Consider the following 22,816-nt stretch of genomic DNA (forward strand, 5'->3'; position numbering starts at 1 on the left):
TCCTGTACATGCTAATAATTATGCTTTGCAATTGTATAACATTATAAGTATATAATATCTTAATGTTATTTCATTGTACATCTTAAGTAAGCCATCTTCTTAACCTATTCTATTTCTGGAGCTAAAGTAAAGAAAGAATAAATACTCGGTACTTTTTCAGTTGATTCTGTCAGAGAACATTGTTCCATATCAATTGCCCTGTCACATTTCCTCCTCGTGTTTCTTTCTCTATCAGCATCCCTTTCCTCTTGTATTTCCCCACATTCCTTTCTCCTTCTTAGGCATTTCAGCTTCAGAATCACTGCACCAGGCATTTCCTTGGGTGTTTCAGTGATACATAAAATATTTTCATCCCTGCAAAGAATCACAGTTCAGTTCAGCAGACTGTTAAGGACCTGAGATTTAAAAAAAAAATTTACTCACTTTTTAAATTGGATTACAAACTGCATATAAAAAGGGTACAGATAAAAAATACTTTGTGTTGAATTTTCTCAAGTCGAACACACCTATTAACCTAGATGAAACACTCTTCATCTAGTTATCACTAGAAACACGTTATCAGTAGCTCAGAACCTCGGCCGTGCCCTCTTCTAGTCACTCTCTCCTCTTCGCTCTGCATGGATCTAACACACAGGAGCTCACACGTGCTGCCTTGCGGCGTCTCTTTCCCATCATCCTCATGTTTTCTTTTATATTAACCTTATACTTGCCCCAACCTCCTAGTATTTGACTAAGAATTTAAACTTATTTTAAAAGTGAGCTTTAAATTGTAGGTGTCTCTGGCTGTTGTAAGAGAATCTATTTTTTAAAACTTCCTAGCAAATAGAATAAAACCAAAATATTTAGGAAAAAAATTAACAAAAGGTTTGCAAAATCTCTACACCCAAAACTAAAAAACATTGATAAGAGAAATTGAGAAGGACTTAAATGGGGACATACAGCATAGACAGAGAACTATATCATGGGTTGTAAGATTCAACATTATTACGATGTCAGTTGTGCCCAGTCAATAACCCAAAGGCTTTTACACAGAGAATGACAAGTTTATTTAAAAATTTATGTGGAAATACAAAGAACTAAGAATAGCCAAAACAACTCAAAAAAGAACTAAGTTGAAGTATTCATACTACCTGATATAAAGACCCACTATGAAGTTATAGTAATGAAGACAGTGTGGTATCAGTATAAGGACATGTAAATAGATCTATGGAACTGAATAGAGTCCAGAAGTGGATCCATACATATATTGTAAATTGGTTTTTGACAAAAGTGCCAAGATAATTCAATGGGGGAAAGGAAAGTCTGTTCAACAACTAGTATTAGGAGAATTTGATAAACTGTTAAATGGAAAAAAATAAATCCTAACTCATTGCACATCATACACACACAAATAATTTGAGATGGATTATAGACTTAACATAAAAACTAAAATTGTGAAACTTAAAATACATGAAAATGTCTTCATGACTTTGGATTAGGCAGAAACTTTTTAAGAAACAAAAAGCATGGATCATAAAAGAAAAAGTGGTAAATTGTATTTAATCAAAGTTAAAAACTTTTATTCATCAAAGATATCATTAATAAAATGAAAAAGTGAGCCACAGGCTGGGAAAAAATAGCAATATATTTATCTGATGAATTTATATCATGAGTATCTAAAAATCGTCAATAAACCAGTAATTAAAAGATGAACAACCCAATACTTCAAGTTTCAAAAAAGTGTAAATTTATACTTCACAAAAGAGAATATACAAATGGCCAGTAAGCATATGAAAAAGTCATTTAGTCATTTAGAATAACTAAAAATCAAAACCACTGAAGACACCAAATTTTGCCAGTATGTGAAGCAACCAGAACCAGAATGAAGTAACCAGTACATTGTTAGTGGAAGTTAAAGTCGTAAAGCCACCATGGAGAACTGTTAGACAGTTTCTTATAATGTTAAATGTGTATTTCCCCTATTATCCAACAAGTGCGCTCCTAGGTATTTGACCAAAAGCAATGAAGACATATGTCCAGAAAAAGACCTTTTACAATAATGTTCATAGCATCTTTACTAGTAATATCCCCTAACCTGAAGCAACCCAAATGTCCATATAGCTGAGTGGATAAACCACAGTGCATCCATAGTATGGCATACTAATCAGTAATAAGAAAGAACATCATGTTGAGACATGCAGCAATGTAAATGAATCTCAAAATATCGAGTTGAGCAAAATAACCCAGGCACAAGATGAGCACCTATAGATTCCTTTGACTGGGGCAGTTTACCTATGGAGATAGAAAACAGAATAGTGGTTGCTTCCTGGGCGCTGACATAGACTGGGATAGAGGCTTAAAGGAACTTTCTGGGGTGATGGAATTATTCTACATCTTGACTGGGATGTTGGTTACACAGATATATATTCGTCAAAGTGACTGAATTTTACATGTAAGACCACTGTATGTAAACTGTACATGCAACTCACTGCATGTGGACTTTACCGCAATTAGGACAATTAACAGAAATTATGTTTTAGCAGATACTCAAAAGATGTCTGAGACCAGTACTAGACTTAACTGATATTGGTAACTCTCCTAGGAACTGTCCCTAGGTAGAAGTTTTTAAATTTTCTTCTTTTCTCTACGTACTACATTCACGTGGTTTAAGAAAAATTCCAACAAACTCTGAGAGGGAAAAAAGAAACAGTAAAAATTCTTATTTCTGTCCTTGTTTCCAGTTATCCTACCTCTGAGGCAACTACTGTTCTCAGTGTCTTATGAATTCTTCCTCGGGTTCTTTATGCAAAAACAAATGCCCTAAATTTTCATTTACAGTGATAGAGTTCAAGAAAACATGGTGTTTAACATGAAATATTCTGTTCATAGTTATATAGCATTAGAATTTTGATTAGAAATGTTAACATTAGAACTGGAGGTTCTATTTGATCAGCTCTTCACCCAAACTGATGTTGTCATGACTTTTTAACAGGCAGATTCCACCAGATTTTGTCATCCTCTGGGTCCTCCTCAGGTAGTCAGGTGAGAAACGCTCTTTTTGGCTAGGACTCTTGCTATTTCTAACTGCTGAAGCCATCGTTTCTCTTTAAAAGCACTGCAAGAGACCAAGACATGATTTATTTGTTTGTTTGTTTATTTTTCACGAATAAAGTTCAAGGTTTTACTTCATAAAAATTTTATTGAATTTATTGGGTTGACATCGGTCAATAAAATTATACAGGTTTCAGGTGTACAATCCCACAGCACATAATCTACATTGTATTGTGTGTTCACCACCCAAAGTCACGTCTCCCTCTGTCACCATTTATCCCGCCCTTAACCTCTTCTACCTCCTCCCACCCACCCAGCCTTTCCCTCTGGTAATCACCATACTGCTGTCTCTGTCTAAGAGGTTCTTTTTCTTTGCTTAATCCCTTCACCTTATTCACCCAGCCCAGGATCCCCCTCCCCTCTGGCAGCTGTCAGTCTGTTCTCTGTATCTGAGTCTGTTTCTTTTTGTTTGTAGGTTTATTTTGTTCATTAGATTCCGTATACAAGTGAAATCCTATGGCACTTATCTTTCTCTGACTGGCTTATTTCACTTTGCATATTTCCTTATTTTTTACAACTGAGTAGTATTCCCTTGCATAAATATACCACAGTTCTTTTTATCCACTCACCTATTATAGGGTACTTGGGCTGTTTCCAAATCTTGGCTGTTGTAAATAACACTGTAATGAACATAGGGGCGCATATAGTGTTTTGAATTACTGTCTCAGGTTTCTTTGGATGTATTCCCAGAAGTGGATTCACTGGGTCATAAGGCAGTTCCACTTTTACTTATATTTTCATTGTATTTTTTTATTACCATTTATCCCCCTTATACCTCTTCTACCTCCACCAACCCCCTCCCCCATGAAATCACCACACTGTTGACTGTGTCCATGAGTCCTTTTTCTGTTTTGCTCAATCCCTCCACTCCAACCACCCACCCCCAGAGCTGTCAGCCTACTCTTTATCTCTGAGTCTGTCTCTGTTCTACTTGTTAGTTCAGTTTGTTCATTAGGTTCCACATATGGGTAAAATCATATGGTTTTTGTCTTTCTCTGATGGGCCTATTTCACTTAGCGTTCTCAAGGTCCATCCATGCTGTTGCAAAGGGTAAAGTTTTCTTCTCTTTTATGGTAGAGTAGAATTGTATTGTAAATGTACCATAGTTGTTTTATCCACAGTTGATGGACACTTGGGCTGCTTCCAAATCTTGGCTATTATAAATAATGCTGTAATGAAGATAGGTGTGCTTATGTTCTTTGAAATTAATGTTTCAGTTCTTTGGGTAGATTCCTAGAAGTAGAATCTCTGGGTCATAAGCAGCAGTTCCATTTTTAATTTTTTTGAGGTAACTCTATACTGCTTTCCACAGTGGCTGCACCAGTCTGCATTCCCACCAACAGTGCACAAGGGGTCCCTTTTCTCCACATCCTTGCCAGCACATTTTTTTAATTTTCAAAAATATATTTATTGATTTTAGAGAGAGGGGGAGGATGAGAGAGAGAAAGAGAGAGAGAAACATCAACATGAGAGAGAAACATTGATTGGTTGCCTCCCATATACACACCAGCTTGGCATCGAATCCACAACGTAGGTATCTGCTTGACTGAGAATCGAACCCCCAGCCAGTTGGTGTACAGGACAATGCTGCAACCAACTGAGCCACACTGGCCAGTGCACCAACACTTGTTTTTTTGTTGATTTATTGATGATAGACATTCTGACAGGTATGAGGTGGTATCTTATTGTGGTCTTAATTTGCATTTCTCTGATGATTAGTGACTTTGAGCATCTTTTCATGTCTATTAGCCATCTGTATGTCCTCCTTGGAAAAGTCTATCTTCAGGTCCTTTGCCCATTTTTAAATTGGATTATTTGGTTTTTTGGTGTTGAGCTTTATCAGTCCTTTATAAATTTTGTATATTAAGCCCTTATCAGATATATCATTGAAAAACAGGCTCCCCCATTCAGTGGGTTGTCTCTTCATTTCATTGATGGTTTCCTTTGCTGTGCAAAAATCTTTACAGTTTGATATAGTCCCATTTGCTTTTTTCTTTTGTTTCCCTTGCCAAGGAGATGTATCAGAAAAAAATACTGCTATGAGAAATGTCTGAGCTTTACTGACTGTGTTTTCTTCTAGGATTCTTATGGTTTTGAATCCAACATTTAACTCTTTAATCAAAATGCATTTTGAGCCCTGGTTGATGTGGCTCAGTGGACTGAGTGCCAGCCTGTGAACCAAAGGGTTGCTGGTTTGACTCCCAGTCAGGGCACATGCCTGGGTTGTGGGCCAGGTCCCTAGTAGGGGGCACAGGAGAGGCAACCGTGTATTGATGTTTCTCTCCCTCTCTTTGTCCCTCCTTTGCCCTCTCTTGAAAAATGAATAAGTAAATAAAATATTTTTTAAAAAATCCATTTTGAGTTTATTCTTGTGTATGATGTAAGAAGGTGATATAGTTTTGTTTTTTGCACACATTTGTCCAAATTTCCCAACACCATTTATTGAATAGACTATCTTTACCCAATTGTCTTTTTGCCTCCATGTCAAATATTATTTTTTTGTATATTTTATTGATTATGTTACTTCAGTTGTCCCAATTTTCCCCCTTTGCCCCCCTCTGCCTGGTACCCCTCTTCCCTCCAGCAGTCCTCCCCCTTTAGTTCATGTCCATGGACTTTGGTTCATGTGCATATAAGTTCTTTGGCTTCTTCATTTCTTATACTATTCTTAGCATCTCCCTGCCTATTTTGTACCTACAAATTATGCTTTTAATTCCTGCAGCTTTTCCCCCATTCTTCTTCTACCCTCTCCCAGGTGAAAGCTCTCCAAATGATCTCCATAACTATAATTCTGTTCCTCTTCTGGTTGTTTGCTTAGTTTGTTTTTGGTTTTGTTTTTAGATTCAGTTGTTGATAGTTGTGAATTTGTTACCTTTTTAATGTTCATAGTTTTGATCTTCTTTTTTTTCTTAAGTAAGTCCCTTTAACATTTTAGGTAATAATGGCTTGGTGATGATGACCTCCTTTAGCTTTACCTTGTCTGGGAAGCACTTTATCTGTCCTTCCATTCTAAATGACAGCTTTGATGGATAGAGTAATCTAGCTTGTGTGTCCTTGCTCTTATCACTTTGAATACTTCTTGCCAGTCCCTTCTTGTCTGCATAGCTTCTTTTGAGAAATCAGCTGGTAGTCTTATGGGTACTCTTTTGTAGGGAACTCTCTGATTTTCTTTTGCTGTGTTTAAGATTCTCTCTTTATCTTTAAACTTTGGCATTGTAATTATGATGTGTCTTGGTGTGGTCCTCTTTGGGTCCAACTTGTTTGGGACTCTCAGTGCTTCCTGGACATGTGTGTCTATTTCCTTTACCAAATTAGGGATGTTTTCTTTCATTATTTTTTCAAATAACTTTTTGATTTCTTGCTTTTCCTCTCCTTCTGTCATCCCTATGATTCAGATGTTGGTACATTTGGAGATGTCCCAGAGTCTTCTTATACTGTACTTGTTTTTTTTTTTTTTAAATTCTTGTTTCTTTTCTCTGTTCTGGTTGAGTATTTATTTATTCCTTATGTTCCAAATCATTGATTTGAATCCCATCTTCATTCCCTTCACTGTTGGTTCCCTATAGATTTTTCTTTATTTTACTTAGTGTAACTTTGATTTCTTCCTTTATGTTGTTGCCATACTCAATGAATTCTTTGAGCAGCTTGATCACCAGTGTTTTGAACTCTGCATCTGATAGCTTGACTATCTCCATTTCATTTAGTTCTTTTTCTGGGGTTTTGTTTTGTTCTTTGGGCCATATTTCTTTGTCTCCTCAATTTGGCAGGCTCCCTGTGTTTGTTTCTGTGTATTAGGTAGAGTTGCTTTGACTCCCTATAAAAGGCACCTGTAAATTGTGTGGGGTGGAGCCTTTGGTAATTGCCAGGGTGGGGTAACCTGCTTCACTACTTTTTGGTTCTGTGTGGGGAGAGAGCTCGGAGAGGAGACTGTGCTGCTGCCTGGCTTCTGGAGGTTTGCCTGGCACTTGACCTGTTTCCAGTCACTTCACCCACTCCCTGTATGTGACTGGCCCCCTTCCAGCAGTTGCCCTGGTGTTGAATCTCGGAGTGTGTAGGTTTGCACACGTTTTAAGACCATGAGGGCCCTTTAAGCAAAGTTTCCTGAAAATCTGGCAGTTTCTTATGTGGCCCCAACTCCACTGTTTTTTACATCCAGAAGTTTTGGGGATTTATCTTCCTGGTGCTGGACCATGGGTTGTGCAGTCTGGCCTGGGGCTGAGATCACTTGCTCCCAAGGTGTCCCTCCCAATTTATATTCACCACATGTGAATGTGGGATCACCCATGCTCATTCTGCTACTGCCTTATTTTTAAAAATTAAAAGAAAGTGTTTATTGATTTTAGAGAGAGAAGAAGGGAAGGGGGGGAGAAAGACAGACAGACAGGCAGTATGAGAAAGAAACATCAATCAGTTGCTTCCCATATGTGTCCCAACCAGAGACTGAACCCACAACCCTAGATATATATGTACCCTGACCAGGATTCAAACCCCCAACCTATTGTTGTACAGGAGATGTTCCAACCATCTGAGCCACACCAGAAAGGGCTTGTCAAATATTAATTAACCATAAAGGCATGGGTTATTTCTAGGCTGTCTGTTCTGTTACATCAATCTCTATGTCTGTTTTTACGTCAGTACCATGCTGTTTTGATTATTATGGTGTTGTAGTATAGTTTGATATCAGGTAGCATGATACCTCCAACTTTGTTTTTCTTTCTCAAGATTGGTGTGGCTATTTGGGGTCTTTTGTGGTTCCATATACATTTTTGTAATGTTTTTTCTAGTTCTATGATATACACCATTGGTATCTTGATAGGAATTGCATTGAATCTATAGATTGCTTTGGGTAGTATGGACATTTTAATGATGTTAATTCTTTTTTATCCATGAATATGGTATGTGCTCCCACTTATTTGTATCTTCTTCACTTTCTTCAGTGTCTTATAATTTTTCCAGTACAGGTCTTTTACATCCTTGGTTAGATTTATTCCTAGGTATTTTAATTTTTGATGCAATTATAAATGGAATTGTTTTCTTAGTATCCCTTTGTGATAGTTCATTACTGATGCATAAAAATGCAACTGATTTCTGCATATTTATTTTGTATCCTACTACTTTACTTAATTCATGTATCAGTTTTAGTAGGTTTTTGGTGGAATCTATAAGGTTCTCTATATACAGTGTCATGTCATCTGCAAATAATGACAGTTTTACTTCTTCCTTTCCAATTTTATGCCTTTTATTTCTTCTTCATGCCTGACTGCTGTGGCTAGGACTTCCAGTACTATGTTGAATAAGTATGGTGAAAGCAGACATCCCTGTCTTGTTCTGGATTTTAAGGAAAATGCCCTTAGTTTTTGCATGCTGAATATGATGGCTGTGAGTTTGTCACATATGGTCTTTATTACATTGAGGTATGTTCCCTCTATTCTTACTTTGCTGTGAGTTTTTATCAGAAATGGGCACCGAATTTTAGTAAATCCTTCTTCTGCATTTATTAATGTGATCATGTGGTTTTTATTCTTTTTGTTTACATGGTATATCACATTTATTGATTTGTGGATATTGTACCATCCCAATCTTGCATCCTTGGAATAAATCCCACTTGATCATGGTGTATGATCTTTTTAATGTATTGCTGGATTCTGTTTGCTAATATTTTATTGAGGATTTTAGCATCTATGTTCATCAGAGGTATTGGCTTATACGTTTTCCTTCTTCGTAGTGTCTTTATCTGGTTTACTTCTTTTTTTTTAAAATCCTTGCCCAAGGATAGGTTTTTTAATATTATTTTATGTTTTATTTATTTATTTATTTTTAGAGAGAGGGCCAGGGAGAGAGAGAGAAGGGAGAAAAACAGCAATGTGTGGTTGCCTCTTGCACACCCCCTACTGGGGACATGGCCTGCAACGCAGGCATATGTCCTGACTGGGAATCAAACCAGTGACCCTTTGGTACACAGGCTGGCACTCAATCCACTGAGCCACACCAGCCATGGCTGTTTTTTCAAATTTTTTAAATAAAAAATTTTTTTAATGTTTTTATTGTTTATGCTTTTACAGTTGTCCCATTTTTCCCCTTTTGTCCCCCCTCACAGCCTCTCCTTCCCACAGTCAATCCCCACACCATTGTTTATGTCAATGGGTGATGCATATATGTTCTTTGTCTAATCCCTTCACATTCTTTTAACCAGTCCTAAACTTGGCCCTCCCCTCTTATAGCTGTCAGTCTGTTCCTTGTTTCTGTGCCTTCGATTCTATTTTACTCGTTAGTTTATTTTGTTCCGTAGATTCTAGTTGTAAGTGAGATCATATGGTATTTGTCTTTCATTGCCTGGCTTATTTCACTTAGCATAATAGACTCCAGTCCCATCCATGCTGTTGCAAAAGATAAGAATTCCTTCTTTTTTATTGCTGCGTAGTACTCCATCATGTAAATGTACCACAGCTTTTAAAAATATAGAACGCTTCAGGAATTTGCATGTCATCCTTGTGTAGGGGCCAGGCTAATCTTCTCTGTATCATTTTAATTTTAGTATTAGTGCTGCTGAAGTGAGCACCCAAGGATATGTTTTCATTGCTTTTAGAGAGAGGAAAGGTGGGGGGGGAGAGGGAGAGAGAGAAAGAAACATCAATGTGAGAGAAAAGCATCAGTTGGTTGCCTTCTCTGTTTGCCCTGATTCGGAATTGATTCCACAACCCAGCCATGTGCCCTGGCCTGGGATCAAACCTGCAGCCTCTTGGTGTATGGGATGACACTTCAACCAACTGAGCCACCTGGCAAGGGCTGTCAACCTTGGTAATGTTTTCAAAGAACCAGCTCTTGGTTTCATTGATCTTTTGTATTGTTTTTTTAAGACCATATTTTGTTTGTTTCTGCCCTGATTTTTATTATTTAATTTCTTCTACTCAATTTGGGCTTTGTTGTTGTTTTTTTCCCCTATTTCCTTTAAGTGTAAATTTAGATTGTGTAATTGAAGTTTTTCTTGTTTTTTGAGTTAGGTCTGTAAAGCTATGAATTTCCCTCTTAGGACTGCTTTCACTTTGTCCATATATTTTTGGTTGTTGTGTTTTCATTTTCTTTTGTTTCGAAGTATCTTTTGATTTCTTCCTTGATCTCATCGTTAACCCATTCATTATTTAAAAACATGTTATTTAGCTTCCATGTCTTTGTGTGTTTTTCATTTTTGTTATTGTGATTTCTAGTTTTATACCATTATGGTCAGGGAAGATACTTGGTGTGATTTCAGTCTTCTTAAATTTATTGAGACTTGTTTTGTGTTCTAACATGTGGTCTATCCTAGAAAATGTTACATGTGCACTTGAAAAGAATGTATACTCTGAATATCTATTAAATCCATCTGATGTAGTGTGTCATTTAAGACCACCAATTCCTTGTTGATTTTCTATCTGTCTGGAAGATCTATCCATTGTTGTCGATGGGGTGTTAAAATCCCTACTATGGCTGAATTACTGTTGATCTCTCACTTTATTTTTTAAGTATATGTTATTGATTATGCTATTACAGTTGTCCCATTTTTTTTCCTCTCCTTTATTCCCCTTTGCCCTGCACCCCCTTCCCACCAGCATTCCCCACCCCACTTAGTTCATGTCCATGGGTCATACATATAAGTTCTTAGGCTTCTCCATTCCCTATACTGTTCTGAACCTCCCTCTGGCTATTTTCTACCTACCATTTATGCTTCTTATTCTCTGTGCCTTCCCCCCATTCTCCTCCTCCCACTCCCCACTGATAATCTTCCATGTGATCTCCATTTCTGTCATTCTGTTCCTGTTCTAGTTATTTGCTTAGTTGTTTGGGGGGGGGGGGTTAGGTTCGGTTGTTAATAGTGTGAGTTTGTCGTCATTTTACTGTTCATATTTTTGATCTTCTTTTTCTTAGATAAGTCCCTTTAACATTTCATATAATAAGGGCTTGGTGATGATGAACTCCTTTAACTTGGCCTTATCTGATAAGTACTTTATTTGCCCTTCCATTCTAAATGATAGCCTCACTGGATAGAGTAATCTTGGATGTAGGTCCTTGACTTTCATGACTTTGAATACTTCTTTCCAGGCCCTTCTTGCCTGTATGGTTTCTTTTGAGAAATCAGCTTATAGTTATGGGGACTCCTTTGTAGGTAACTGTCCCCTTTTGTCTTGCTGCTTTTAAGATTCTCTCCTTATCTTTAATCTTGGGTAATGTAATGATGATGTGCCTTGGTGTGTGTTTCCTTGGGTCCAACTTCTTTGGGACTCTCTGAACTTCCTGGACTTCCTGGAAGTCTATTTCCTTTGCCAGATTGGGGAAGTTCCCTTCATTATTTTTTCAAATAAGTTTTCAATATCTTGCTCTTCCTCTTTTCCTCTGGCACCCCTATGATTTGGATGTTGGAACATTTAAAGTTGTCTCAGAGGTTCCTAAGCCTCTCCTCATTTTAAAAAATTTTTCTCTTGATTCTGTTCTGGTAGAATGATTATTTCTTCCTTCTGCTCCAAATCGTTGATTTGAGTCCCGATTTCCTTCCCTTTATTGTTGGTTCCCTGTATTCTTTTCTTTATTTCACTTTGCATAGCCTTCACTTCTTTCTCTATATTGCGACCATACTCAACCATTTCTGTGAGCATCCTGATAACCAGTGTTTTGAACTTTGCATCTGATAGGTTGGCTATCTCCTCGTCCCTTAGTTCTATTTTTGGAGCTTTGATCTGTTCTTTCATTTGGGCTATATTTCTTTGTCTCAGCTGCCTATTACGCTGTTAAGGGCAGAGCCTTAGGTATTCACCAAGGCAAGGCAAACCACTTTGCTAGGTTGTGGCACTGTCTGTGGGGGAGGGGCCCGAGAGGGAACAATGCTACTTGCTTCACTCTCAGACGACTTATAGTCACTTCCCCCTCTACTCACAAGCAAATTGGGCCCTTCTGGCACTGATTCCCAGGTGGGTGAGTTTGTGTACATTCTAGGACCCTGTGGGTCTCTCTAACAAACTCTCCTGTAAGGCTGGGAATTTCTCCTGCCACTGCACCCCCACAAGTTCTTACAGTCAGGGGTTTTGAGGCTTTGTTTCCCACACCGGAAGCCTGGGTCTGTCTCGCTCCCCAGTTGTTCCTTCTGGGGGGAACAACTGGGCAAATGTGGGACTGCCCAGTCCTCCAGCCACTGCTTTGCTACATGTCCTCTCTGTCCCGGCTGCTCATCTCTGCCCCTCCTACCAGTCTGGATCTGTTTTTTTTTTTAACTCCTTGGTTGTTGGACTTCCACACAGTTTGATTTTCTGGCAGTTCTGGTTATTTTTTGTTTTTAAATTTGTTGTTGTCCTTTTGGTTGTGTGAGGAGGCAAAGTAGATCTACCTATGCCTCCATCTTGGCTGGAAGTCTGATCTCTCACTTTATATCCATCCAGATTTGCTTTACATATTTAGGTGCTCTTATGTTGGATGCATAAATGTTTACAAGGGTTATATCCCTTTATCATTATGTTGTGTCCTTCTTTCTCTCTTACTCTAGCCTTTGTTTTAAAGCCTATTTTGTCAGATATAAGTATTGCTGCCCCAGCTTTTTTTTTCTCATTTCCATTTGAAGGAAATATCTTTTTTCATGCCTTTACTTTTAGTGTCTGTGTAACTTTCATTCTGAGAGTATTATGCTAGATGATATAGGCCAGTCACAGAAAGACAAATGCCATATGATTTCACTTATATGTGGAATCTAATGAACAAAATAAACTAACAAACAAATTAGTAGTAGAAATAGACTCATAGATACATAGAACAGACTGATAGCTGTCAGAAGGGAGGGGGATTGGGGGGCTGGGTAAAAAAGGTGATGGGATTAATCAAAGGACAGAAAGCCTCATAGACATAGACAACAGTATGGTAATTACCTTGGGGGGGGAGAAGAGGGTAATAAATGGTAATGGAAAGAGACTTGACTTTGGATAGCGAACACACAATAAAATATAGATGATATACTATAGAACTGTACTCCTGAAATCTATATAATTTTATTAACCAATGTCACCTGAACAAATTGAGTAAAAATTAAAACACAAATCAGACTGTGATAGTACTGTAAATAAAAACAAAGCAGGACTGGAGGGAGAGGGTACAGGCTGACACCACTCAAGTCAGATTTTTTCGAACAGCCTCTGTCTCTTTGCCACCCCCAGACCCACCCCCTGTGAGTGTGTGGAAGTGGGCTAATTTAGTCATTTTGTCCTTGAGTTGCCATTTTCTGGGGTTATGGCACTTACCCAGGAGAGACCAATGTAGTTACTCTCACTCTGGCAGGCAAGGACAGTGCACACACTCACTCACCAGCAGGGCTACCTTACTATAACATTATTTCGACTCTACCAACTGGGTACTCTGTACCATGCTTTCTGAACATGGGGACCAGGCCAAAACACATCTCTAAACTCCTGAGAAGACCTAGGAATTCCTATAGCTGCCTATGTCTCTCTAGAGGTGGGAGCAGAGCATTATGGGCCATGTTGCCGAAGCTGTGTCTGGGTGTGCCTGTGCACCCAGAACCTCACCCTTGCTTTGATTAGCTCAGGAGACAGGAGTCATCTTTGCATCCACCCTGGCCTTCATTCATTACTTATTGTATGCAATCTACCACCAAGTCCTATCAATTTCTTTCTTACATTTGCCTCCAACCCATCTACTGCTCTCCATTACTCAAGTCACTCCTGTAGTGCAGTCTACCACCATCTCTCCCCTGGACCTCTGCCATTGCTCCTATCCGGACTTCAGAGTCCTTTCTAGTTCTCTGACACTGCAGCCAAAGTGATCTCTACAAAAGGTGCAGCTGATTAGGCCAAACTTTTCAATGTTCCCTTACTGTCTTTTGTTTAAAACTGCCCAGTCCTTCACAGGTTTTCCAGCTAGCCTCCCCATGTTTGTCTCATACCTCTCTTCTCTCTCTTTGCCCTAGCATATCTTTCTATGTCACAGATGCCCCATGAACCACAAGGCTTTGGCACAAGCTATTTCTTCTGCCCGGAGCAGTGTCTTTCCACTCTTCCTTCACCTGGTTAACCCCTACCCACCCTTCAGAATTCAGTCCAGACATTTTCTTAGGGAGATCATAGAGCCTCTTCCCTGAAGTTCTTCACCTTCCTAGCACATCCCTCAGCTTGGTAATGCCCATCACACCCTAGTAAGTAGTTTGCTTCACAACTGCAGGGCTGTACTTGTGTTTGCTCTTGATTGTAGAGGGTGACCACCTGTCCTGGTTTGCCAAAAACTGAAGGATTTCTCAGGAAACAGGACTTGCAGAGCTACAACTAGGAAAATCATCCTATTACTATATCACCAGGTCAATATACGTTTGTTGAATGAATAGCCTTTAATAATCACTAATTGGGCCATCAGCCCAACCACCTAACCGAATCTCAGTGTTTCTTTTCAGCATAGGAATTCCCAGTTCAAGGAGAAAAGGGTAGTATAACTATATCCACCTCTCCCTGGCTTGACAGGTGGTTTCAGGTAGACATAGGTGCTTTCATAACTCCTGTGAGGGGCATACACCAGACCCAAAAGAGCTGTGCAGGGTTATGAAGACTATAGGTCCCTCCTTTCCTTCTACGGCCCACAAACAGAGGAAGGTGGGACAGGTCCTGGGAAAGATGCAGTGGATGGGGGAAAGGAGATGGGAAGGAGGTAGAGAGTGCAAATAGAGGGAAGAGAAAAAGAGAAACAGTAAAGTTGGAAAGATTTGCTAGGAGTAACTCTACCAGAGGAAGTGAGAAATCAGACTGACCACCACTCCTATGAGTCTCCTTGTTTCTTATTGTTACTATTGCAGATGTTTTCATTTTGCCCCCCTTTGCTAACCTCTTTTTTAAAAAAATATTTTATTCATTTTTTAGAGAGAGGGGGAAGGAGGGAGAGAAGGAGGGAGAGAAACATCTATATGTAAGAGAAGCATCTATGGTTGCCTTTCTCAAGCCCCTAGCTAGAGACCTGGTCCACAACCCAGGCATGTGCCCCAGCTGGGAATCAAACCAGCAACCTTTCAGCTGGCAGGCCAGTGCTCAACCCACTGAGCCACACAAGGCAGGGCTTGCTAACCTTTTTCTTTAATACAGTGTTTTCCCCAGAAATTCCTTTCTCAACCTTGAAATTGTTTTCTCTGATAACTTCACTTTTATAAAATATACCTACAAAAATAGCATGCTAGTATAACCTATTTGGAAAACTGTTTGGAAGTGTTCCCCACCCCCCCAAAAAAAACTTACCCTGTGACCTAGCAATTCCATTTCTAAGTATATAGTCAAGGGAAATTAATGCAAATGTCCAAAAGACCTCATATACACAAATCATTATACAGTTTTCTTCAGATAGTCCCAAATTAGAAACAACCCAGCCCTGGCTGGTGTGACTCAGTGGATTGAGTGCCAGCATGCAAACTGAAAGGTCACTGGTTCGATTCCTGGTCAGGGCACATGCCTGGGTTGCAAGCCAGATCCCTGGTTGGGGGCATGTGAGAGGCAACAAATTGATGTTTCTCTCCCTCTCTTTCTCCCTCCCTTCCCCTCTCTCTAGAGATAAATATATAAAATCTTAAAAAAAGAGAGAGAAACAACTCAAATGCCCATTGACAGGAGACCAGATAAACAAAGGTATGGAATACACAGAAAAGGAATACTATATAGAAATAAAAAGAATCAATACGTGCAAAAACATCCCATAGGCAGTATATTGAGCAAACAAGCCACACATAGAAGGTGCATACTATATGATGCCCTTTATATGAAATTCAAGAACAGGCAAAACTAATCTCACTGATAGGGATCAGAATAATGGTCACATCTGGGAGAGGTTATTGACTGGCAAGGGGCATGAGGGAACTTTTGGGGGTGCTGGAAATATTTTGCATCTGATCTGAATAGCTATTACATGGATGTGTGCAAAATGAGCAATATATGTAGGATTAACACTCCTTACGCATTTTTTAATATATTTCACAACTGAATTCCTCCCCAAGAAAGCCCTCCACACAATAGACACTGGCAGCCTTTCTCCCCCCAAACCACACACATGCCCACCTTAAATACAGAGGCATTTGCGCATTTCCACCCTGCCTAGCATTGCACTGGGCCATAATGAGCACTTATTGGATGCTTGAAAAATAAGCTTATTTTTTCAATTTTATTGAGGTGTAATTGATAATAAGAAAATAAGCTCATTTTTTAGTATGCATCTGTTGATAAAACTAACCAATATTTCCTTTCATATGTTTGCAGCCTGATTTTAAGATGAGCCATATATAACTTTTTCAATTAGTAATTTTCTAGTCTTTTTCTAGAATTTTAGATTATTTCTTTTTTATACATTCTACTTGACATACCTCACAAATTACAAAGATTGAATATACTAAGTAGTTTCTTTACTGTTGTTGCTCTGAAGGGTGCCAGTGTTGCAGCCCACATTACTCTCGCCACTAGGTGGCAATAACCTCACTGAAATAAAGTAGAGCTGAAACAGAGACCAATATAGAAAGGCAACTAAAAAATTTAAGCCTTGTTTTTTCTTTCCTTCTCATACATTGAGTGAGGGAAGAAGCCACTCACAAATCTCTATTGCGGCTGTAATACTGGCACCCAGTAACATCTCATACATAACGACTGGGACCTGAGATTTGCAGAGCTGTGTTTTCAGTAAAATCTCAGCACCAGTATGTAACATTTTATCTTATGAAATGAATGTGTCTGAAAAGTCCACCTCAGGTATACTTGTTTACGCCTTTAAATGTGACAATGCATTACTTTTTTAAACTTACCTTAAATATTAATGTCAATCCTATCACCCCATCCAATGTAGACCTCCCATAACTTACATATCTTGCCCCGTAAGTCAACTGAAGTCTTTATGGTTCAGTTGTTTCTTTTATTTTCCTTCCCCCTTCATTTCCATCCAGTCTTCCATGACAGTTTTGATGTCTCCTTTCCACATTTCAGTGAACAATTCTTATTAGTTTTTTTTTAAAAGAAACAATGGAGTTTGTTAACTGATACAACTATTTTAACTGTGTCTTTTCTTTCTCAAATCTTGAGGAGAAAAGCGCTACACAGATTGGATTGCCCAATAAAAGCAGTTTGTTTTGCTGTAGACACGAGGCTAAGGTGAGGTCCTGGAAGCCAGATACTGATGCACTGGGACAACCTGTATTACGCTGTAGGTCATGATAAGGCTTCATGGGCCATTCCCTGCCCCTAGATCTGCTCTTTGAAAGGTTTGCTCTCGTATGTTTAAAGAGAAAGCATTCCCATTAACGAATGTCACCCCAATAAATTTATCTAAAAATAAATAAGTACATACATGAATACAGAAATAGAAAACATTACCTGGCCACAGCTAAGCAGTAGATGGCGTTTTCCCTTGGAGTTCTCCCACTGTGCTTGGCAAAAGATGCGAAGGAGGACCTGAGTAAAAAGTCAGCACTGGGGGTTGCGTAGTAAAAAGATGGGTGTGAATGGCCCACTCTTGAAACTGGAGGGAGTGGGATTTGTGGAAGGTATGTATTTTTTATGAGCTTTTCGTTTTTCCTATCCATGGCAATACTATTTTTCCAATTTTGTTGTCTTTGTAATTCAGAGAATGTATTTTTATCTACCAGCGGAAGAAATTTGAGGGTTTGTTCTCTTGTGTCCTGCTGTGAAATGACCGAAGGATTGACAGGTTTCCCGCTTGCAGTTTGTTCCCGGAGAGGCGGTAACTTGACCCTACTGCTTTGTGAGTTCTTATTCCCAGCCTTATGCCAGCTCTTGGAGGTCATTTGTGGTTTGCTGAAACCATCCACCATCACAGTGTCTCCAACTTTTGCCCCCAAGACTCTTGATCCACACAGCTGGCTTTTATAAAGGTTGTGACTCTGAGCCCTGAGCTCCCATTGTTTTATTTTAATATAGATCCTCATGGGGACTGACATTTTCAGAAAAGAAACCGTGGACCACATTTTACTAAGTAAATATAATACGCAGTCCTTATGCTTGTGTTTGAGTGCGATGGCCAGGGGAGCTTGTCCTGCTGCGTTTCTGCATTCTAGGCACAGCACACTGCAGTTGACAAAGGCCTTCAGAATCAGCAGCTGGCCTGCTTCTGCAGCTGCATGAATGGGACATTTAGAGACATCTGCATGCAGGGCTTCATGGCACCATGCTCGGTAAGGGTGGACACCAACCGCCTCGTTGGGCCGCACGCCCTGCTTCAGGGCCCATTCGGTGAGCTCAATGTAGCCGTAAAAGGCGGCTATGTACAGGGCCACCCTTTTCTGGTACCTGGATGAGTGAAACAAGTGGGGTGGGGGTTTAGTAAGTCAGCAAACAGACAAGTGCAGTTACACTAAATGCCCATGAAACATTCTAGTTAAACTTTTTGCTCCTTCCTAACTTTTACCCAAAATGTTTTCAGGAAAGGCAGATAGTAACATACAGCGTAAACTGCAGAGGTGCTGCCTAGACACGTGATCCCACTATGCGCATGTAAATAATTCCAACTGGTTTCCTTGGAGCAGTTTTCTTTCTTATGAAAATTCAATGCTCAGGAGAAATATCAAGCTTTATATCAATTGGGAAAGTATTGGAAGAAATTTAGCACATTTTAGAAATGTGAAAGTTGTATATGTTTGTTTTGCCTTTTCTAACAGCCCATATTTTCTGGCTTCTCAGAGTCCCTACTGCTATCTGATCTGAGCACTAGGTTGCCACCCCCCACCAGCACAACTCCCAGCGCCTAATTGCTCTCCCACCTCAATTCATCTCCCTCCAGGCTTTTCCTCACACAGTACTCAATGATCTTTTTATTCTATGAATCGGAGGTTTCCTGTCCTCTGTTCCAAACCCTCCAGTAGCTTCCCACTGCAGTTGAAATTCTAACTCCTCACCTTCGCCTATAAGGCCCCTCATCATCTAGCCCCTGCCTCCCTCTCCAGCCCCACTTCCCACCATTCCCCTTCTATTTCACTGTATTGGAGGCACACTGGCCTTTTTACTATCCTTCCAATACCCCAGAAGGCATAAGTTGAATGATGGGGGAAGGCTGTTCAGAGGGAAACCTAGACAGGGTCCCACCTGTCAGAACATACGTGGGCAGGGCTATCTGACCCCACTGTAGAGATGGAGGGAAGCTAGCCTGCTATCATCCAAAGTCTGCTGCATTTAACTAACTCTCCTATGTGTGACTGTATGCTCGCTACAACACCTTTTGATGTGTAGGTGGCTTCCCATGTAATTTTTCTGTGAGGTAGATGGTTTGCCCAGAACATATGGGTCTCTAGGAGGACTCTGGCAGTTAGATTATAACTAGAGTTATACATTAATACAATGGCAATTTGGTTCGCACATCAATTTCTTTTGAAAGTCACTAATGCAAACCAGCATGTCTGAATTTGATCAGTTTTCTTGACGTGGGGAGAAGAGCGTCTCTTGGATGGACTAACTGGCCTTCGCTTTCATCCTCAGCACTCATGTTGTGGGAACTAGAGGCACTCTTGGTACCGAGGCTAGTTGTTGCCGCTTTCTAAATGTATCTTTTCGCAATCTGTCCTCTCAGTCCTGAGCCTAAGTCAGGCCACCATCTTCTCTCGACTATCTCCCTGTCTCCCTGTCTGCCTCTAGCTCTTACACTGAAGCCTCGCTTCAATGTCTTCCGAATACTGTAGAGTTCAAATTCCTTTACATTCCTGTGGGGCCTGCATGAGCTGGCCCCTCTCTATCTTTTCAGCCTCTGGCTACTCGCCCCCTCTCACTCTGTGACGTACCATCTGGAATTTCTTGGACTGTCTTGAAAGTCCATTCTCTTGCCCTGGTCTTTGTGCGCGTGGTTCCACCTGCTTTGGAACCTGAGGGTTTTGTTTGTGTTTTCCTCCCTACCATTTCTCTGAGTACCAACTCTTCAGGTCTCAATCTTAACTCTGTTTCTCGGGATGACCCCCTGAGACCGGTGAGTTCTCCACAGTGTCTATCCCCAGATCGTCTGGCACTGTGCCCAAGCCCTAACACTTCTCACACTGAATGACAGCAACACCTAGCGTTCATATCCTCTTGTCATATGCCAGGCAGCTCTCTAAGTTCCTTATGATTCCTAGGTAATTTAACCTCTAAACCAGTTCTGTGAGGTACTGTTGTCACTCCCATTTTATACAAGAGGGTAGTGAGGTACAGGGTGACTATATACTTTGCCCAAGTTTACACAACGAAACACCGAGGGTGGGTCTTTGAACCTAGGCATGTGGGCCCTGGAGTTTGTACTCCCAAACACTATGCAATTCTGCTTCTTCAGGAATTGCTACTTGTTTTCTGTTTTCCCTACTGGAAGCCTGGACTTTATCTTGTTTATTGCTACATTCCTAGGATCTTGTATAATGTATAGAAAATGTTCAATAGATATTTGTTAATTGGGTAGAAGAATAAAAGGAGCATTTCAGTGTGATCATTTAGATTCTCTGAGATTTAATTTAATTTTTTTTTAGATTTTATTTAAATATTAAGTGGAGGTGGTTAAGCACATGAGCATTAGAGTTGCATTGTTTGGAGGATCCAATACCCAGTTGTGTTCTTGTTAGCTGTGTGAAAATGGGCAGATTTCCTAATATCAGTTTTCTCATCTATACAACAAGATAAAAGTTATGTATTAAATATAACAGTGTCACAAAGTACTCAATAAATATGCACTATTAAAAGTAACAATGTAGCATGGCTATTTCTTTGGATTTAGAGCATGAAAAGAATTACTACTGCCCTGGCTGGTGCAGCTCAGTGGATTGAGTGTGGGCCTGTAAACCAAGGGGTTGCAAGTTCAATTCCCAGTCAGAGCACATGCCTGGGTTGCAGGCCAGGTCCCCAGTGGGGGGGGGGGTGCATGAGAGGCACCACACATTAGTGTTTCTCTCCCTCTCTTTCTTCCTTCCCTTCTCTCTAAAAATAAATAAATAAAATCGTAAAAAAAGAATTATTACTATCCCAAAATAGAAATTAATTTTAAATATTTGGATATTTTATAAACTTGCAAGAGGTGGCTTCCAATCTATCACTTCACAGAGCCCTTAGAGCGGCTAGTGGGTATGCTGGCTTCTGTAAAGCATACTTAAGTCACCCACTAGGGGGCAATGTTCTAAAATACAGAACCACTGATTTTAAAACAAAAGAGTAGTGTAGCATTTGGGAAGCTGCAGAGATACATTAAAATATTCACCTGCTTCTCTGAACCTACCCAACTCCACTGCCCCAGCCACACATGTTCTACTTCATGTACTGCAAATGTATGAATATGGTATTAAGTGCAGTGTGAAAACTTACATGGGAGCTTAGGAAGAGACAGCCAATTTTTCAGCTAACCGATTAGCAAATAGTGGGGTTTTTGTTGTTGTTGTTTTGTTCTTAGAAGAATTGAATGTGCCCTGACTGGCTTAGTTGGTTGGAATGTCATCCTTAAACCAAAAGGTCGCAGGTTCGATTCCTGGTCAGGGCACATGCCTAAGTTGTAGGTTCTGTCCCCGGTTGGGGTGTACGAGAGGCAACTGATGTATGTTTCTCTCTCACATCAATGTTTCTCTCCCTCCCTCTCTCCCTCCTTCCCCCTTTCTCTAAAACTCAATAAGCATGTCCTTGGGTGAGGATAAAAAAAATAATTGAATGTGACAGTGACAAGATACTTATTCCAATGGCTTTAAGAAAAAGATGTTCAAAGTCTGATACCCAAACCAAACTGGTCACCCACTGAAATAGTTAGTGTTTCCTGAGGAACATCTATGCAGGTTGCAATCCATCCCCAGAGGCCAACAGCGCTGCTGGCATCCCTGCTGCGTTATTCCATCAAATCTCTCGATAACGATGTCTGACAGAGACGTTCTAAGTGGAACCGGCATGGAGCAGCGGCACACCAGCTGTGCAGTGAATTGCAGACTCAAAGTCCTTTGGAAATTTAGTAAAAATTACTTAAATTAATTTAGAATTTGCTTTATCTCCGTACTTAAGTACCGGCTTTTCACTTGATAAATAGCGTTGGACTTTAAGTTTTTGCCCGAGGAGACAGCCCATCAGAAATTCCTTCCATCCATCCCAGACGTCCAAGCGAAGCATTGTGCCTGTGGATGAAGAGAGGCAGTTTACAGTGCAGCCCATCACTGTGGCTTGGCAATCCACGCAACTTCTAAAGACAGCTTTCCCCAAACAGAGGCATGAACTAGATGCGAAATGAGGGGTAGCCCTAAAATAAATAGGTAGACAGGTCATTTTTAGCTTAGGCCTGCACGATGATTGCATACCGTGCTGAAATGCTTTCTGCAGCTATCTTCAAAAAGCCCTGTGGGTACTGATTCTGGGATGATGCATATACATCACTGTGAAACCGAAGCTGTTCTGCTGAAAGAGGAAACTAAAGAAAACGTGGCAGGACAGATGGGCTTGCTTCTTGGGCCTTTAGCTTACGAGTGGGCTGCGGGTGGAATTGAATGGCCCCTTTGTTCTGTGCTTCACAAACTGGGAGCCATTCTGCGCTGTGTTCACTGCCGCTGCAGGACCCATCACCTGCTCCTCCAGTGCTTACCCTCTCCTGACCCCGTGACGCCACATTCCCTTTGTTCTGCGGGCAAGTGTTTTCTGAGACTCTTTTTTTCTTCGGCTTTCTGATTTGCTCACTCTCCACATTCCTCAGGATAAAACCCAATCTGGCCTTCTCTCCCCTCCCTCCATCCAGCCTACCTCCCTTGTCTCAGAAC

At 40.2% G+C, this 22,816-nt stretch overlaps 1 protein-coding gene, 1 long non-coding RNA gene and 1 other non-coding gene across 4 annotated transcripts in view; 1 reads left to right on the forward strand and 2 right to left on the reverse strand.

The window, feature by feature from the left end:
* LOC139440688 (uncharacterized) overlaps positions 1-22,816 on the forward strand; it is a 76,332-nt gene that overhangs the window by 3,643 nt on the left and 49,873 nt on the right. The window lies entirely within an intron of this gene.
* Positions 1,072-22,816, reverse strand: part of ANKUB1 (ankyrin repeat and ubiquitin domain containing 1) — a 41,796-nt gene continuing 20,051 nt past the window's right edge. For both annotated transcript variants that reach the window (XM_024556362.3, XM_045192041.2), the window contains exons 4-6: positions 22,069-22,183; positions 17,445-18,377; positions 1,072-3,094 (exon numbers count right to left, since the gene is read on the reverse strand). In XM_024556362.3, coding sequence (XP_024412130.2) covers positions 3,010-3,094; positions 17,445-18,377; positions 22,069-22,183 — 1,133 coding nt within the window. In that variant the 3' untranslated portion in view covers positions 1,072-3,009. The remainder of the gene's footprint in view (positions 3,095-17,444; positions 18,378-22,068; positions 22,184-22,816) is intronic.
* Positions 9,543-9,649, reverse strand: LOC112301038 (U6 spliceosomal RNA). Its single transcript, XR_002974456.1, has one exon. It is a non-coding gene; the product is annotated as a U6 spliceosomal RNA (small nuclear RNA).

The sequence above is a fragment of the Desmodus rotundus genome, chromosome 2, assembly GCF_022682495.2.
Source record: "Desmodus rotundus isolate HL8 chromosome 2, HLdesRot8A.1, whole genome shotgun sequence".
Lineage (NCBI taxonomy): Eukaryota > Metazoa > Chordata > Mammalia > Chiroptera > Phyllostomidae > Desmodus > Desmodus rotundus.